This window comes from Trichosurus vulpecula, chromosome 7 (assembly GCF_011100635.1).
Source record: "Trichosurus vulpecula isolate mTriVul1 chromosome 7, mTriVul1.pri, whole genome shotgun sequence".
Lineage (NCBI taxonomy): Eukaryota > Metazoa > Chordata > Mammalia > Diprotodontia > Phalangeridae > Trichosurus > Trichosurus vulpecula.
The window spans coordinates 248,606,586-248,625,978 of record NC_050579.1 but is presented as its reverse complement, the minus strand read 5'-3'; the positions used below and the strand labels follow the sequence as shown (position 1 = coordinate 248,625,978).

The following is a 19,393-nucleotide window of genomic DNA, read 5'->3' as shown; positions in this document are numbered from 1 at the left end:
TTGGATGTAATTTTATCATTTTTGTAAAGTGCTTTGTTTGCAAAGCAAACAAACCATGTTATTTAAATGCTAGTTGTTAATACTGTTGTTATTAATCAGAAACAGGGCTATTTTTGAGGGCAGACAGGGAATATCAATTCCCCCCTTCTCTGGTTCCCCAGTGGGGATGGAGTGAGAGGGAGAGGGAGGCTGAGTGTCAGTCCTTCCTTGGGCTGGCCTATCATTCATCCAGCTTGTTTTCACCCCCAGCTGAAGGAACAGCGGGACCGGGAGCGTCGACAACGGAAGGCAGCCGTTGGTGTCAGCTCCTTGGAGGAGGGTGGAGAGTTCGATGACCTGGTGTCCGCTCTGCGCTCAGGTGAAGTCTTTGACAAGGACTTGTCCAAGCTCAAACGAAGCCGCAAACGGTCAGGGACCCAGACACTCGAAATAAGCCGGGAGCGGGCGGTGAACAAGCTAAATTATTGACTTGGAGACTTCAGCAGCAGAAGGAGCATGGCTGCAGCTCCAGGAAGCTGAGGGAGGACTAAAAGGGGCACAGTCCGGGGTTGCCTGTTTGGGTGCTTAAGCTGGATTTGGGGCAGTAGTGTGTGGCTGGCCCAAGTATATCCCCCTTCCTGCTCTAACTGCTCTTCTTGTGCCCCGCCCCCATTCTGCCTTGACTGACTCCTGCTCTGAAGGCATCTCCAGTGATCTCTACTGTTACTCGGCCAGAGGTCTGGTCACTTCCAAGGGATGTCTAGAAGTTGTGTTGAGGGCCCACAGCCCCACCTGGGTACACGCATGTTGGCATAGAATGGTTCTGGCAGCTCACGGATCAGCTCTGAGCCCCCACTGAAGGCAAACCAAGATGTTGTTGAGATTTCACTGATGGGGAAAGGGTAGTGGGAGCGGAGGCATTTTTTTTGTATGACCTCTGAGAGCTAAAGCTAAAGCCCTCATCCTTGGTACTGGCACCCCCTTCTCCCGAATAGAAGCCTGGAGGATCTAGGTTAGGGATAGGTCTGGCAGCAGCCTGAAGACAAAAATGTTCTACTTAGATGAAAGAGAAAAAGGGGAAAAAATAGAGAGATTTTCTGGAAGCTGCCAAAGCACAAACAAGCTTTGTTAATTTTCTATGCTGAGTGCATTAGGATTTCAGATGTGCTTGTCTAAGAAGTGAGTGGGATGGAAAGATGGATGGAGGGAAGGCTATGGATGATGCAAAAAAAAAAAGTAATAAGTGGTCCAAGGAACAGGAAGACAGTCTGGATCAGTCATGAGCCAGAGAACTGGGTTATTTTCCTCAGTACAATTTTGGTATTGATGAGAGATTCAGTATTGATTGAAACTGGCTGGGCCCCTGCCTTACCTTCAGTGAAACATTTACGTTGTAGCCAAAGTCAGGGACTTGGGCTTATGTACGAAGACTGTATTCCCTATCCCAAGAATGGAATCTGGCTTGACACTGTTCCTTCTTCCTCTTCTTGGAGTGGAATGATTTGGGATCAGCTGCCTAGGCCCCTTTCCAAACCTTACCCCTCACATCTGGAACACAAACCCAGACACCCTGCCCTCTCCCGCTCCAACCTACACCTCACCCTTACCCCCTTTCCCCTCCTCCCCATTCAAATGTACACACCCACTGACCATTGTCCTGGAGACATGGAATATGTACATTCTCTGTCAGGAGCCCAGAGAACACCAGCACCTCAACTCTTGGTTTGATTTTTCCTGCTCTCTTACAGAAACTTATTTGCTCACAGCCTCATTTCTTTCAGACTATGCCTAACTTCCAATGCAGCCTATCTCATAAAAGTGGGAGCAGCCAGCCCCTTCTCTTCCCAGGTCATCCAAGACCCTAAGCCATCTTAGAGAAGGCCTGAGTGTGTGTGGGAAGGGTGGAGAGCCACTTAGAAGAAAGTCATCTCTTGCCTCGGCTGAAGAGTGAACCATCAGTAGGGATGGATGAGAAAAGTCATTTTTCCACAGCTTTCTAGAGGTGGTCACATATTTTAAAGCCGTACCCCACAAATTAGGCCTAATATAACCAGTCCCTGTTTACATATCCCCAGTGAGGGATTTACCATTTAGGACCAGTGGGGCCAAGCTCAGATCTAAAATGAGGGTTGTGGATTCAAAGAACTGTGAGTGATGGGGTGTGATTCCCTTCAGTAAACGGTGAATGAAGGGTAGAGCTTGGAGCCAAGAGGTGGGTATGGCCTCCAGTCATGTACCTCCCAACTCATCTGTTTCCCACTCTTCAGCTGCCAGAATAGGCAGCCCTGCTTGGAGAAGGTGGGTAGATAGGGGGACAGGTTAACCAGACCTGCTGACAACCCCCTTCCAGCTCTAGAGATTCTTCTCCGCCCTCCTTCACTGCCATTTTAACTCTCATCTTACACTGTTCTTTGGTTAGCTCATTGACACCTTGCCTTCTAATTCCTGATGCCCAGAGAGTCAGGAAGACCAGAGGTATCATGGTGGAGGCAGGAAACTTCCATTTGCAGTGGACTTTCCCTCTTCAATTATGACTTTCAGCTTTTAAGTGCCTTCCACTTGGAGTAACAACCAGATTCTCCTCTTTTTACTTCACGTCTCATTTTTTTTTGCTCTGACCAAATCTCCCTCTCAATGTGGCCTAATAAGCAGGCACATTCTCCAGCTGCCAATCTTCTGGCTTTTGGGAGGGAGAGAGGGGCATCCTGGGTGATCTGAGGGCAAGGTACCAGGGCCTTGCCTGAGGGGAGGCCATACTGCCCTCTAAGAAGCATGTGCCCAGCATGTGTTGAGTGTGAGTTGGGCTGGAGGAAGGGATAAGGGAATGGGGTGGGGGTGTTTCCACCCAAGTGTAGGATGGACAGGGTCAAAGATAAGAAAGAAGAGGGAGCTGAGTTGTCTGGACTGGGGGTGTTGGGGATGGATGCAATTATAGTTATGGTCTTCTAGAGTTCTGGTTAAAAGCTGTCCCTCTCTCACATACACTCCCTAATCCCAAGGAGGCACTGGGAAGTATTTCAGCCACATTTGTCCAAAGAGTGAATGGGATGGGAGGTGGGATGTTGGGAAAGGTGTTAATGTGGCCAATATGATAGGACTTTCTTCTATCTTGGTGTACCCCCAAGATGCAAACCACTTCCATCTTCTTGCCCCCTCCTCCTCCCAAGCCATAAAGCAAACAGTGTTAGTGCCCCTGCCCCCTGACCCTACAACATAGTCCCACTTTGTAGAGGGTGGCACATAGTAGGGTAGCCTAGCCATAGCATGTGCTTCTTCCTCCTGGCATCCTCCTTGTATTGCCACAGGAAATTCCCAGATGCTGACATCTGGAGATACCTGGTGGATATCGTGCCTTTCTGTCCAGGAGCATATGGCACACGCAGTTTTGTTTAGTTTGTTTCTAATTTAGATGAAGCCCATCAGCCCTGGGAGCCTGATTTCTATTTATTGTTCCCTAGTTCCTGCTGGCCCAGAGGGCCAATGGGGGCAGTGGAGGCTGCTTGGCAACATTAGCTCCCCACCATCACCCCCAACAGACTGACTGAAGAGGCTGGCCCAGCAAGAATTGGGGGGAGGGGGGAGTCATTGACCGATGCCCCATAGAGGCTGGGTCGAACTGGTACCTGGTGTACTGCCTTGTTTTAATCTCTTACAAACCATTAAGTTTTGCTCTTTGCCCTTCTCCCCCTGGTCTGCCTTTTCTCTAAAATTTCCCTACTGTCTAATTTTACATCAGATGCAGAATTCATGTTTGATGTCATGTAGCCTCCCTCCTTCCCTTCCCCCCCAGCACCCCTGGACCTCCCCATCCCCAACACAGAACCCAGACCCCAACCCATCCTTGGCCTCCACCTCTAGATCTCACATGAGAGGAAGTTTGCTGGAGGAGTCTAAGGCCGGGGTGGGAGGGGGAAAATGTATCTCCTCCTCTTGTCAGTCTCTCCCAAACCCCCAAGCTGGGGCTGTCCCCTTCCATCAGTCACACCTCAGTGGCATCGTCACATTCACCAGCTATCTCAGACAATGAGTCTAATGTACAAAATCTGTAGTGTCCTTTTTATTCGCACCTTTTTTTATAAGAATATACTGTAATACTAAAAATATTAAATCCGTACAGCCCCTTTACAGCCTGTCTTGTGCCTAATCTTTGTTATCTTGCCTTGTTTTGCCTCAAAAATGAATGTTTATGTTTTAGAACTGGGGGAGATAATGAGGGGATGAAAGCCAGGAGATGGAAGGAAGGCTAAGGCCAGGAGGAAATCATGGGGTTAAACAAAGCAGGTGGGAGTGGTCTTGGGAAATATAGTACCACAAAAACAAGAAAAGAAGCCTTTTTAGACATCATCTAGTCTAGCATTGCAAAGGGAAGCCCTTTCAAGTGGTCAGACATAGAAGGTGAGTTAAGGCGTTCATGGATCTCTAACTGGTAGGAAAGGCGAGTAGGTTTTCTTGCCTTGTTGGCTGGGGAGAGGAGGTGGTGGGGGGAGGAAAACAGGACTTTTGTGAATCCTAGCAGCCTGTGGCTGGTCTGATCCTTGTCTTGAGGGATAGGGAATGCAGGGAGAGGTTCCATTTGATACTGCAGTGGGAGCCTGGCCTATACAATTTTCCAAGAAATCCCAAGTGGCTGAAGGTGAGAGGGGCTTGAGGAAGGAGGGCTGGTACCACAAGTCAGGCTTAAGGCCACCTTCTCCCCCAACACTAACTGGACTCAAATTTAGATAGGAAAAGGTTTATTAGAACTAACCTTTGGAAGACAGACATCTAGTGGTGGGCCTCCTCATAGGTTATTAGCTCAGTTAAAAATAAGCAAATGGGAGGATTTTGGGTTAATGTAGAGGGAGGGAGGATAAGGAAGAATGCCTTAAATCTTCACAGTCACCCCACTCTGGAGGCGCTGTGTGCCTGGCACTGTGTTAAGAGGTTTACAAATATTACCTCACTTGATTCTCACAACAACCCTGCGAGGCAGGTGCTGTTATAATCTCCATCTTACAGATGAGAAGGCTGAGGCAAACAGAGGTTAAGTGACTTGTCCAAGGTCAACCAGGAAGCGTCTGAGGCTGGATTTGAATTTAGGTCTTCCTGACTCCAGGCCCAACAACATATCCATATATCCATATATTATATCCATACTCACTTCTGTGAAATAGGAAAATTAAGGTAAATCTGCAAAGGGATATGGGTTGGGGGAACAGGAATCAGACTACATTTACATTCCTGAGCTAGAAAGAAAGAAGCCCAAGACAGGAATGGTCACTGAGTTCCTTTCCAAGTGTAAAAACTTGAACTCCACAGCTAGGCTGAAATCCTCCTCATTCATCCTCACCAATAAAATTCCTTTTCCTACCCCACCTACATAAACTTGCTAGGAATGGGGAGAGAAGGGAGTGAGTGCCGGCCACCCATAAATCTTTGCTTCTCTGGCTGGCCGGGGCAAGGCTATCATGGGAAAGATGAGAATAACTCAGGTCTGGAGAAGGGATGAGGAAATGAGCCCCCCTCCTCCTACTGTGAGACGTGGTCTCTGCCTTGGCTGGTTTCTCCTCAACTGTTTGTTTCTATCATCAAGGAAAGCTCATAGAGGGTGTGGGAGGGCATATCTGGAAATGATTATGAGGGTTAAAAAAATTAAGGGCATCAATAAAAGCAACAAACAAAAACCCCTAGGGTCTGTCTATCCTCCCTTCTTTCCCCGTCTGGAAAAAGAAACTGGACCAAAGTCCTTTCCCAGGAAGGAAGGGGATGTCAACCTGTTTGGGGTGGGGGTGGTGGGCTACGAAGATAAGGGGGGCAACAGCAAATACAGGATATCCCTAGAGTCTTAGGGCCCCTTTATTTAAAAGCTTAAAACTGCACTAAAGACCTGAACCAAGGCAAAAACAAATAAGGTAGAAAAAAATGGCAACCAAGGGAGAGTACATTGGGGGTAGGTGGTATTAATAAACTCTCTTATCCAGGGCCACTGGTTTAACTCGTAGATGATTTGGACCTTTGTCTCCCCATTGTCAGCCTCACAGTGTTATTCCAAGGGGCAAATGATATCGCGGATATGAAAATATTTTGAAAAGCGCTGAATGTTAAAAAGTATGTTGAATGCTCTGCAAAGGTAAAATATCATTCTAATTCTCACTATCCCCAGGTATAAAATTCGAGGCCTAACCCCATTTCTGTCTGACTAGTGGTGTCGCCCCGACTCCTCCATCCTAGTTAGTTACTTTCCCACTTTGGGCCTCAGTTTTGGACTAGATGGCCTCTGAGGTCCTTTCTAGCTCTGAATCCACGACTATTCTTAAGGTACCTCCCAGCTCTCACATTCTTTAGTCTGGGATAATGGGGAGTGATAAAAGGGCACAGTGACCCAGACAAAGATGAGATGTCCTCCCCCAAATCTATTCCTCATCATAGATGCTGATAGAAAGTCTGCTGCAGATTCTCAGGAAGGAAGGGGACTTTGGTCTGTCAGAGATGGGGGTGAAAAGGTTCGGAATTTGAGCTTCGGTTAAAGTCCCCTCGCTGGCCCCCTGTTTTGCTAAGCAATTTGATCTCTCCCAGGACAATGTTCCTGCTGACTGCTTTGCACATGTCATAGAGGGTGAGGGCAGCGATGGTAGCAGAAGTGAGGGCTTCCATTTCCACACCAGTGGGTCCCCATGCCCGACATGAAGCCTGGATCACCACGGCGTGGCGGGCAGCATCCAGCTCCAGCTGGACCCTGGAGTGACTCAGAGTCACATGATGGCACAGTGGGATCAGCTGGCTGGTCAGTTTAGCTGCCTGGATTCCAGCCAGCTGGGCCACAGCCAAAGCATCACCTTTCTGTAGCTGGTTCTGGCGGACAAGGTTAAAGGCCTCAGGCCCTAGGAAGACCACAGCCGAGGCCACAGCCACCCGTTCTGTGGTTGGCTTTCTGCCCACATCAACCATGGCAGCTCGTCCCTCTGAGTCCACGTGGGTCAGCTGGTCTGAGAGAGGAGAGAGTCTGGGGGTAGCTGGGACAGCTGGTGTCTCTGTGTTAAGGCACTTAGTGCTGGAGTCAGGATCCTGGGGGAAAGAGCTGTAGAATCTCCAGGAAGATCTTGCCTCTAGCCTCGGTTGGGTTAGAGGAAGGACCTGTGGCAATCCCCATTTTGTCCACATGGCTCCCACATGGCTGGAGAAACTCCCTCTGGCTCTGAGCCCCTGGATTTGAGGAGAGTCCCAGAGGGGAAGGCTGGAAGAGGTCAGAGGAGCATCTCCGAGCTTGGGGAAGCACCCTATATGGAGACAGGGAAGAAGAGAAGAAGTTAAGGGCAATAGAGAACCAACAGGAAAGGGACATTGTAGGTAAGAAGGTAGGGAAGACAGTGAGCAGAAAGCCACAGAGACAACAGCAACAGAGACACAGGGAAAGACAGAAAGGCAAACTGAAGTAAATATCTTCTTGAAAACTTCCACCCTTCCCCAGTTACCATGACCAGCTAGGGGTCAGCTTCACCAGTGTGCTACAAAACAATGATTTGGGCTGTGGAGTGAGCTCCTATCCTGGGAAACCTTTAGGAAAAAGAAGCTACTCCCACCTATCTGCCTATTATGAGTCAATGGGTCAGACAACCTCTCAAAGTTCCTTCCATTTTTTTTTAATAATAAAACCTCTTTCATTTTTACTTGATGCAGTAGATAAGAGTGCTGAGCCTGGAGTCAGGAAGACTCATCTTCCTGAGTTCAAATCTGGCCTCAGACACTTATAAGCTGAGTGACCTTGGGCAAGTCATTTAACCTTGTTTGCCTCAGTTTCCTTATCTATAAAATGAGCTGAAGAAGGGAATGGCAAACCACCCCAGTATCTTTGTCAAGAAAACTCCAAATGGGGTCACAAGGAGTCAGATAGGACTGAACAACAAAAATTTTTACTTATAGGATCATAGATTTGGAGTGGAAAGGGACCTTAGAGGCCACTGAGTGCAACCCCCTTTCCATGTTGTATATGAGGAAACTGAACACTAGAGAGTGTAAGTGATTTGCTAGGGATGGGGTGGGGTGGGGTGGGTGAGAGTCACAGAACTAGTAAGTGTCTGACGTAGGACTGGAACCAAGTCTCCCTGACTCCAAGTACATTGTCCTCTCCACTTTGCTCTGCTGCCTCTGAAAAAAACTGAGGATTGCAGATCTGTTGCCAGAAGGAACTTCAGAGACCATCCAGGAGTGCAATCTCCTCATTTTACGGATAAGGAAACTGAGGCAGAAGGCTCTGCCTAAGGTCACACAGGTAGGAAGGCTCAGAGATGGGATTGTATTCTAGATCCTCAGACTCTTGTACTCACAACTTCACTCATTCAGAATTTTTGACAACTTCAAAAATAAATGAAAAGAAAACGAAAAAAGGGAGGAAAAACAGAAAAGTCCTAGATGAAAGACTAAAAAGTCCCTAGATGAAGCCTCTATTTCCAATAAAAAATCTGTTAAGCAAATTAACAAGTATAAGCAAGATACCAGGGGAAACATTTAACCTACTTAGGAGAATGCATTTTGTCAAATGCCTCCAAGCAACCCTGTAGCATTTCAGACCTGCACATTTACTTAAAGGAGATAGGTTCATTTCAAGGTGCCCTTTTCTTTTCCTTAAAGCAGGCCCCTTTAAGGACCTCTACCTTTGGGGCCACGTTTTGTTAGTCTGGTTCAAGACATTTTACACACTTGAAAATGATAAAATGTCATTGGAGGCATCACAGTGGTAACACTGAACAAGGAGTCAAGAGACCTGGGTTCTAGTCTTGGCTCTTGCACCAACTTGCTTTGTGAGTTTGGACAAATCTATTACTCTTTTCTGAGCCTCAACTTCCTCATGTAATCGTAGAATTTTAGAGCTGGAAAAGAACTTGGCAGGATTCTGGGCCAAAATGTATCCAAAAGGAATCCCGCTAACTTAACCCACGGTTACAGGACCTAACCAGTCTTCATTTAACCTCTGCTTTCAAACCTCTAACAAGGAGGAACCAACCCACTATCCCCCAAGGCAACCCATTCCACTCACAGACAGTCCTCCTCTCTTACCCCACACATGCCCAAGGATTGTAACTTCTCTCTCTACAGGTCTCATTTATGTCCCCTTCTGTCGACTCACACAGCTAACGTTCCGGTTCAGGCTCTCACCCCCTGGCACCTATAGCCTTCTAATCAGTCTCTCAGTCTCTCCCCATTCCAGTCCAGCTCCCAAAATGATTTTTTTGGAGGGGGGAAGGCCGGGCAACTGGGGTTAAGTGACTTGCCCAAGGTCACACAGCTAGTAAGTGTGTCAAGTGTCTGAGGCTGGATTTGAACTCGGCTCCTCCTCACTCCAGGGCCAGCACTCTACTCATTGCACCACCTAGCTGCCCCCCAAAGTGATTTTTCTAAAGTGTAGATCTGACTATGTCATACTGCCCTGCTCAATAAACTCCAGTGGCTCCCTATTACCTCCAGGTTCTAACAGAAGTCCTTTGTTGTTGCTCAGTTATGTCTCACTCTTCATGACCCCATTTAGAGTTTTCTTGGCATTTCCTTTGCCATTTCCTTCTCCAGCACATTTTACAGATGAGGAAACTGAGGCAAACAGGCTTAAGTGACTTGCCTGGGATCACACAGTTGGTAAGTGTCTGAGGCCAGATTTGAACTCAGGAAGATGAGTACCCCTGACTCCAGGCCTGACGCTATATGCACTGTGCCATCTAGAAATCTTTTGGCACCTCCTCAAAATGTGGCCCCTTCTTGTGTTCCCAGCCTTCTTAAATTCCACTCTTTTCCATCCATTCTAAAATCCAGAAATATTGGCTGGCCTGCCATACTTCAAATACAAATACAAAGATACCTTTGTGCCTTGGCTTTGGCTAGTCCTCATTCCTGGAATGCCCTTCTTCCTAACTTCTGACCTTTGGAATCCTTGGATTCTTTCAGGACTCAGCTCAAACAAGGCTTTCTTTTACCTCCCTCAGCTGCTACTGCCATCCCCCAGACAGCTACCATCCCTTTGCTACTTATCCTGTGTGTTCCGATTTTTGCTGTCTCCTCCATCAGAATATAAGTTCCCTGAGGACAGGGACCACATTTTTTGGCCTATCTCTAGAACTTAGCACCCAGGTCTGGCACACAGTATATGCTTAATAAATATTTGCTAATGGATTGATTCAAAGGTGTTTCCTGATGTGAAACCTAAGTTCTTCCTTTGCAATATCCACCCATTCTTACCCAGAGCAAATGAGCCTCTGTCCTTGTACCCCTCCATTAGAATTTAGGGTAACCCAGCTCACGAAGGAGAAAGCCAGAGTGGTCTGGATGGAGATAGATTCCCCTGTCCAAATTGCTGGAAAGAGGCTGAGTCTCATGATTAAGCTACATTCTCAGGAACAGGAGCTGAAGACTTCTAGCCCATCTCCTCATTAAATGTCCACCAATCAGGGCTGATTTTCAGTTGTCAATAGAATTCCCTTTAAAGGATTATTTAAAGCTAGATTCTCCTTGTCTTTTGTCTTTGGTTACCAAGGGAAACCGCTGACCACTAATTTATTGATTGCTGGTTAGCTTAATTAATAAATTGATTATTAATTAGCCAGAAACTCTGCCTCACAGGATTTTTCATTTATCACACCCAATCTAAAGGAGGCTCACTTTTAAAAATGAAGGCATTAGTCTATGACGGTGTTACAATCCTATGTTTCTAAGAATGTCTTTGAACTGGCAGGGATGGGGAAAGAGGCTGGAGTTGTGATTTCAATGATATGGGGAAATCCCAAATGCGGAAATTCCCTCTACCAATGTAAGTCAGCACCTTCTCAGTCACTTACAGTCTTGGAGAGTTTGCTTAGAATTCCAAGAGGTTGGATGACTTGGCCAGAATTAGAATCACAAAGACAGTAAGTGCCAGAAACTGGAATTGAAGTCAGGTGTTCCTGGCTCTGAGGCTGGTGCTCGAAATGTTATGCCCTGCTGTCTCTCATTAGTAAGAAGTATTTAGAATGAGTGTGAATTATAGGACTCTGTTCTTATGTCTGACATCTGACATCTGATGTCTGACATCACTCCTGGGAGACCATGTTCTTTGCCAAACCTCACCCCCCCCGCCCCCCGCCATTACCTCCATACTACTGGATATACATATTCTTTAGATCGGGTAGCTAGATGGCTCAGTGGATAGAGCACTAGGCCTAGACCTGGGTTCAAATCTAGCAGAAATCATCTGGTTCTGAAGCAAAAATCTTGTACGTAACTCCTATTTGGTAAGAACTGTCCCTTAGAAAAGTTATCTGAACTCAAATCAGTCAAACCTTATTTTCCCAGTGATTCGAAGAGACACAGGGACCTCAGAGATCATCTAGGCCAGTCTGTGCATTGCTCGTATAAGAAAACTGAGGCTCAAAGAGCTAAGGGACTTGTCCATGATCACAGAGAAAACGACTAGCAAAAATAGGATTCGAATCCAGGTCTTCTGACTCCAAAAGGCAGCTAGGTGGCACAGTGGATAGAGTGCTGGGCCTGGAGTCAGGAAGACTCATCTTCCTGAGTCCAAATCTGGCCTCAGACACTTACTAGCTGTGTGACCTTGGGGAACTCACTTAACCCTGTTTGCCTCAGTTTCCTCATCTGTAAAAATAAGCTGGAGAAAGAAATGGTGTAACACTCCAGTGTCTTTGCCAGGAAAACCCCAGAAATGCCTAAGAAACAACTGAACAACAACTTCTGACTCCAGATTGACATACCACCACCCCAAAGTTTGACCCTACCTGTCCTACTTCTTCGATCGAATCTTAATGAAAATGGGACTTTCATTAGAGATTTGATAGCCCTATTACTCCTTCCCTCATTCCTTCCCTGCCACCCAGTCCTTCCCCCTCCCCCTAGAGAGGTCTCTGAAGGACAGAGAAGGATATAGGGTGGGGACAAATGGTTACGTACTGATGGGTCACCCACCGATGAGGATCATGGGTCGGTTCTTCATCTGGGCAATGTTGAACATGCCTGAGTTAGGGGGGAAAAAGGGGAGGGAGAGAAAAATGGGACGGGGGGAGAGATCAATCAATGGAAGAGATAGATGGACAACATGTACACTTGGTATGATAAATACCTGTGTGTTCATGCACAAACATGTACATGTATACGCATGTATACAATGACAATCTTTAGGCTGTCTTTAGGCTTCCAGACTCCCAGGCCTCAATTCTTGATAAAGGTAGGGACAAGGGGACAAAGACAGGGAAGAGAGGGAGAGACCTGAGCAAGCAGCTCATCTGCCTCCTCTGTCCTCTCCCCCCACCCATGGGAGAGGAACACGAGACCCAAGGGGAATGACTGGGGTAAGGGAAAATACTGAGCTCCAAAAATTAGTCTTACTAGGACTTAAGCTGCCTCCCTTTCTCCTTAGGGCTAATCTCCCCATTACCTCCCACAATCCTCATCAACTTCCCTCTCAACTCCCCCAACAAGCACCACTGTCTCCCAACCTCAAATACCTGCATGCTGCTGCTTCTTTCTGCCCACAGCAGCCCCAATGATGCTCAGTAGCTCCTCCTCGGAGGCCCCAGCCCGAAGGTGATCCCGTAGAGACACTTCTGAATTTCCAAAGAGGCAAACCTGCCCAATATCACAACACAAAATCGACGACACTCACCCTCATTCCTGGGTTTTGGTCCCTGGATGGGGTCCAGATATCCTCCTCCCTCCCTTGGCCCAGTGATCTTGGACAAAAGAAAACCAATGAAAGCTATACCAGGAAGGGATGAGATCAGACATAAAGATACAGCCTGCTATAGTAGAAAAATCACTGTTTCTGAAGTCAGAGGACCTGTGCTCAAATCAGAGGCAAACAGATGATGCAAGAAATGAGAATGTGGGACTTGGAGACAGGAACCACTAGGTTCAAATCCTGCCTCAGACATCTATTTGTTGTAAGAATCAAATGACTGTGTTTTACAGAACAAGTCCTTTTATTAAAGGGATTTGTTCTGTGAAGTCTGGATTCAGTCAAAGGGCCACACTTGAGGACCCAGAGGGCCACATGTGGCCTCGAGTTGCAGGTTCCCCCCCCTGCGCCAAGTGGCTTAAAGACAGAGGACACCCTGCCAGGATGACCTGCGAAAATCATCGTCCGGATTCTAGGTCAGGGACGTGTGAGAGTCTCCCAAAGATACTTCCACTTAAACATCCCAGTCACCTCAAAGTTTCTAAAACTGAAATCATCCTATACTTAAAGCAAACTTCTCTTCCAGATTTCCGTATTTCTGTCAGTGGTACAATCACTCTTTGTCACTCTCCCCTATGACCACAACCTCAGAATCAGCTCTGGGCAGAAGTCAGTGATTAAATTCTGTTTTTTTTCCTCTTCTTTCAAAATATTTCTCAAATCTGGAACTACTAAAATGGTTTCCTCACTGGTCCCCCAGCCTCTAGCTAACTCCATACTAATCCTTCGCGCTCTGAAGAATCTTCCTAATGAATGCATCGGTTACATCATGCCACCTGCCAGTGGCCACCACGCCACCACTAGCGCAAAAATCTTCAGTGGCTCCCCTTGCCTACAGGACAAAGTCCACTTTCCTCATCCTAGTATTTATGCCTGGTCCCCACTTACTTTTACCAGGCTTATCTCCTTTTACTTTCACTTCCATATATCCTCTGCTGCTATCAAACTGGTCTATTTACCATCTGCCAAAATGTTGTTCCTTCCTACCTTTGTTCCCAATATTTCCTGTTCCTGGAATGCTCCTCCTTGATCCTCACTATCTATCCAATTCCTACTTGGCTTGTCTCAACTGCTCCCTCCTTTGGGAAAAGCCAGGGCCACCCCAACACACAACAATAGCACCTTTTTTCTGACCCCTGCAGCATTCACTTGGAACACTGCCTTGTGGCACTTTTCAGCAAGATTGCCTTCTTTTAAAAATTTTTCTTATGCATTCTGTTCTCTGAGACTATAAGTTCTTAAAGGATAGACCCTGTACTTTTCTGTATGCTTCTCCCATGGTACCTAGAATGCTGGGCACAATGAATATAATTATTAAACACTTAATGACTAATAGAAAGGTTTAATGTCAAGGGTGATATAACTGGCTGCGGTGACCCAAATCAGCAGTTCTGATGCAGAATCCATAAGTACCTTTCAGACCTTAACTTTGATAAGCCCTAGCCACCAGTGGGGAACCTGTGGCCTCAAGGCCACATGTGGTCCTCTAGGTCCTCAAGTGTGGCCTTTTGACTGAATCCAAACTTTACAGAACAAATCCCCTTAAATAAGAGGTTTTGTTCTGTAAAATTTGGACTCAGTCAAAAGGCTGTACCTGAGGACCTAGATGGCCACATGGGACCTCAAAGCTGCAGGTTCCCCATCCCTGCTCTGGACCCTTTGGTTGAGTAAGGGTGATATAACTGGGGGTTTTCTGGAGGGGGCAAAAGGGGAACAGGATAGAGAAGAAGCTTCTAAGGAATCACAACCCACCTTAGAGTCAACCCTTCTGGAGTTCAGAGTCCCATAAGACTCAAAAGAGAAGCTCACCTGTAGCCCTTTTCCAAGGCTCCCATCACCCCCCAGACACTGACACATAATATATCTCAAGTTTGGCCTATCTCATCATCAACCATCTCTGTGTCCTGTTTTCTGAAGCAATCTCTAAATCAGGGATTCTCAACCTCTCTTATTTTATGGACCCCTTTGGCAATCCAGCGAAGCTTATGGACCCCTTCTCAGAATAATGTTATTAAAGGAATAAAATAAAATATATAGGATTACAAAGGAAACCAATTATATTGAAATTCACTTATCAAAATACTCTAAAAAATCAAGTTCATGGACCCCAGGTTAAGAACTCTTGGTCTATCAAGTCAATCCCTTCCACCATTCCCCTTCAAATAATCAATATCTCAAGAGGAGGAAAGGGAAGATATTCAGGATGGTTTTGACACTACTGGGGTAGGGGTGGGAGATGGAACAACACTGGGGAGACAAAATATTTGAGGGAAATGACACTGCGGGGAAGTAGCAATCTGTTGAGGGAGGCATTGTGGGGAAGGGGTGACCCACCTTGAGGTTTCCATCAGCTGTGATGCGGAGGCGGTTGCAGGTCCCACAGAAATGCTCAGACATGGATGTAATGAAGCTGATTTGGCCTCGGAAACCAGGGACCTTGAAGGCCTAGAGGAGGAGAAGCAGCTCAGAGCTATGGCGATGAAGTTTCTCCACTAATATCTTAGCAGGAATTCCTATCCAACCCTTACTCCAAACAGACCAATTTCCAACCCCAAAAGGGCTATTTCATCCATCTGTTGACCTTCATGCCAAAAGATTCCCTACCTAGATGACTGAAGAAAGCAATGCCACACCTGCCCTCCCATCCACCCCGCTGCTCCCATTCCCCCAACTGTAACATCTCAAGGTCTTCCAACCAAGACGTTTGGGAAGTTTTTTTGTTTCATTTTGTTTTCTGTTATCTTGTTATCTTACCTTCCTCCCCCCTCTCTTAGAACATCAGCCCCAGGCATCCTACTCTCTGCCAAACTACTTACTTCCTCTGGGAGGAAAACCCAGGCTAGGCTCCCTTAGGGGTCTCAGACCCCTATTTCCCCTCCAACCTTAGCTGTGCTAGAGGCTTCCTCTGGCAACTTCTCCAGCTCTGGCCAGCGTTGTTGGATCATGTCCAGCATTTCCGTATAACTGACCATCTTCTTAAAGTTCCATTTGTTTCCTGTGGGGTCAGCACACAGCAGCCTCGGTCACTTTCCAGAAGATCACAGTATTGCCCAATCTCTGTGGTCCTGGAGAAGTCACTTTACCTCTGTTTCCCTTTTGGTAAGATGGACATAGTAATACTTGCATTCCCTGCCTCACGGATTGTTCTGAGGAAAGTACTTGCACACCTCAGAGTGCTATGAAAACAGTAGCTATTATCATTATAAAAATCACAAAATCTTCATTTTGGAAAGGACCCTCAAAATTCACCGCATCATACTACCCTTCCAGTATGAGAATCTCAGTAGCAAAGTGGTGACAGGGGAATCATATGACCTCTCAAAGCCTCAGTTTCTTCAACTGTCAAATGGGGATTCACTATCTACCCCCATAGGATTTTTGTGAGAAAAGAGCATTGTAAACCAGAGTAATACAAAAACGTGAATTACTAATAGTAAATGGCAGCTAGGTGGTGCAGCGGATAGATTGCTGAACTTAGAGTCAGAAAGACCTGAGTTGAAATTCAGCCTCAGATAATTAGGAGCTGTGTGACCCTGAGCAAGTCAGGGCCTGCTTACCTCCTTTCCTTATCTCTAAAATGAGGATAATAGTAGCACCCACCTCCCAGGGCTGTTGTAATGATAAAATAAATTAATAATTATAAAACATTTTGCAAAAATTAAAGCTCTATATAAATGCTAGATTATTAATGTTATTTGGAGTCACACAATTAGGGTTCAAATCCCCAGCTCAACTCTGGGCAAACCATTTTGATTTTCTGAAGCTCAGTTTAATTGTCTATAAAGGAGTTGGACTAGATGATTCCTAAGGTTTCTTCTGGCTCTAACATGGTTTTCCAATCCTAATCCCTACCCCCAATGCCACTCCGATCCCTCCTACCCACAGCTCCTCTTCTAAGGCTTAGAAATGGGTAATTCAGACTTCCTCGGTGAAGCCACTAAGGGATCACTGAGAAATTCTGACACAATATCAGAGGTCCCAATCAAAGAGATCCATTGTTGGGGGCAACGAGACCCCTCAACATTGAAGCCATGATGATACCAGTCACTCCTGCAATATGGCCCTGGCAAAGCTCAGTTTTTTAGGCCTTAGGACCCTTCCCACAGCCCAGTCACTGACCATCAAAGGGCATGTACTCTATGAAGCGCACATCCAGTGGGAGCCCTTCACTGAGGGCCACAAAATCCAGCAGCTCATCTTCATTCAGGCCACGCATCACCACGCAGTTCACCTGGCCAGGGAGGGGCAGCATGCTGACACTCAACATTATCCAGGCCATCCCCCATCCCAAGCAGCCCCAGATACAACAGTCCCCTGAGGATCCTGATAGCTCCCAGGAGTTTCCATTATTTTTCTCCCTCCTTATCATTCCTTTTTGTTCCCCCCTCCCCCTTTTCTTGCCTTCTTCTGGGGTCAGGTAACATCAGATCAGTGGGGCTAGAAGAGATGAAGGGCAGGGCAGACACACCTGGGTTGGGAGCTAAGAAGGAGAAAGAATGTGCACCTGGAAGGTCATCTAGGGGCCAGGAGGCTGATGTGAAAGGAAGGGGTCGGTGGGGAAGGGAAGTGAGTGGGATAAGGAAATAACAGTAAACAAATACTTCCTCACCTTGACAGGGTCAAAGCCCAACTCAATGGCCTTCTGGATGCCCTCCATAACTTTGTGGAAGCCTGCATGGGAAAGGAGGGGGTAAGGTTGGGGATTAAGGCTTCTCCACCCTCATACATCCCTCACTACACTCAATTGTCTCTTTGGTGTTTGTCTCCAGTGCTCAAATTCACTCCCCCTTCCCTCTCCTTTAACTTCCCCTGCCAATACTATTCAGAACCATTAGCCAGGCCCAAACTCCTTGGAGAAGCCCAGTCTGCCATGTACAAATCCTACAGGGAATTCTGAAGCCAAACAGAATTCCCTTTGGTTATTCCAGTGTTGTGTATTCTCTTGCTATAGATGGCCACTCCAATTTATGAGTGGGTAATGGAAAATCTTAGAAAGTTTCCTGAGGCTCTAAGAGATGAAATGACTTACTGAGGGTCAAACAGCCAGTATATGTCAGAAACAGGACTGAAATTCAGGTCTTCCTAACTCCAAACTCCACTTTTTATCCACTACATCAGAGGGGTCAGACTCACTATGTAAAACCTCCCCAGTGCAGCCTGAACCAGATTAAAATGTAATTGGGAAATGTTTAACAAAATAAATAAAAATACAACACAACAGAGATAATGTTAATTTGTGGTTTTCTAAGTCAATACAGTGGATACTACAGTACCACATTGCTTCTCAGTTTTCTTAGAGAAGCAACTCAGTAAGACTACATGTTGCAAACAGGTTCCAGTTTGCACTGAGGGAGGAAGTTTCCTCATTAAGAGTTCTTTAATTTAAATCATTACAACTTTCCTATACTGTTGAAATCACAATCTAGTTCAAAACAAAAAAGCAATATTATCAGTATTCCTGCCATTGGTCCCTTTCTTCCCCCATCCCCACCCCCATCACTTACTTCCAACTTCTGAAATCTCTCTCAAAACTTTCCTTCTCACTTCAGCACAAAATCTCCACCCTGATTCAGTACATTCTGCGGACTGTGATGCTTGAATAATGTTTCTAACACACAACTCCAATCCCCATCACTCTTGTGGTCAAAAACTTTAAATGGTGCCCATTGCCTTCAACACACACACACACACACACACACACACACACTATTTCTCTCTTGCACACACATACTGTCTATTTCTCTCACACGCACTCACATTCTATTTCTCTCTCTCACACACTCATTCTCTATTTTTCTCTCTCACACAATACTCATTCCCTATTTCTCTCACACATACTCTCTCTCCATATGTGTATATATATATATATCTATATGTATACATATAGATATATGTATCCTGAACACACATACACACACACACACATGTACACACACACTTCTTCCCCTGGAGGTTAAAGTCCTCCACACTCTGGACTCAACCAACCTTCTCAGCTTTATCTCAAACTTCCTCTTCTTTGTACACTCCATTTGCCAGACTAACCCAAATGGTTTCCTAACCTCCTACTGTCCCCTCCTTCCTCCTTGCACGAGCACACCATGTTCCCTTTGTGTGGGATACCCTCCCTCTTCGGTTACATCCTTTTTCTTTAAGCTTTCTCTAATCCATTATGATTCAGCATTTGTTTTTCTTTCTTCTGAGTGAGAAGCTACCTGGCATAGTGGATAAAGAGTTGGCCTTGGAGCCCAAAAGACCTGGGTTCAAGTTCTACCTCAGACACATATAGGATGTATGCTCTACAATAGTCTATTTTGAAGAGAAGGTATCCGCCTGCAGTGGGAGAGGGTCTATTCCAGGGATGGGGAAGCTGCAGTCATATATGGCCCTCTAGGTCCTCAAGTGCAGCCATATGTGGCCTTCTAGGTCCTCAAGTGTGGCACTTTGACTGAATCCAAACACACAGAACAAATCCCCTTAATAAAAGGACTTGTTCTGTGAAGTTTGGATTCAGTCAAAGGGTCATACTTGATGACCTAGAGGGCCACATGTGGCCTCAAGGCTGCAGGTTCCCCCCACCCCCATACCACTGAAATCACAGGATCAGGTGCTATCCCTGAGTTCCTTTAGTGCTTATTTATCTCCTAATTCTCTTAAGGTACTTACAAATAACAGTACAACACAGAATTCAAGGGAGAAGGAGCACAGTATAATGGAAAGAACTCT

General features: G+C 46.2%; 2 protein-coding genes across 3 annotated transcripts in view; one reads left to right on the top strand and one right to left on the bottom strand.

The window, feature by feature from the left end:
* The window catches only part of DAAM2 (dishevelled associated activator of morphogenesis 2), a 62,199-nt gene extending 58,175 nt beyond the window's left edge, over positions 1-4,024 (top strand). Inside the window, exon 24 of the mRNA XM_036767107.1 lies at positions 250-4,024. Coding sequence (XP_036623002.1) covers positions 250-468 — 219 coding nt within the window. The 3' untranslated portion in view covers positions 469-4,024. The remainder of the gene's footprint in view (positions 1-249) is intronic.
* The window catches only part of MOCS1 (molybdenum cofactor synthesis 1), a 44,086-nt gene continuing 28,702 nt past the window's right edge, over positions 4,010-19,393 (bottom strand). The window contains exons 5-11 of one of the 2 annotated variants that reach the window (XM_036767108.1): positions 17,280-17,341; positions 16,790-16,901; positions 15,553-15,665; positions 15,005-15,115; positions 12,441-12,561; positions 11,902-11,949; positions 4,010-7,235 (exon numbers count right to left, since the gene is read on the bottom strand). In XM_036767108.1, the coding sequence (XP_036623003.1) occupies positions 6,442-7,235; positions 11,902-11,949; positions 12,441-12,561; positions 15,005-15,115; positions 15,553-15,665; positions 16,790-16,901; positions 17,280-17,341 (1,361 nt within the window). In that variant the 3' untranslated portion in view covers positions 4,010-6,441. Of the gene's footprint in view, positions 7,236-11,886; positions 11,950-12,440; positions 12,562-15,004; positions 15,116-15,552; positions 15,666-16,789; positions 16,902-17,279; positions 17,342-19,393 lie in introns of both variants that reach the window. The other variant, XM_036767109.1, reaches the window with a different exon arrangement.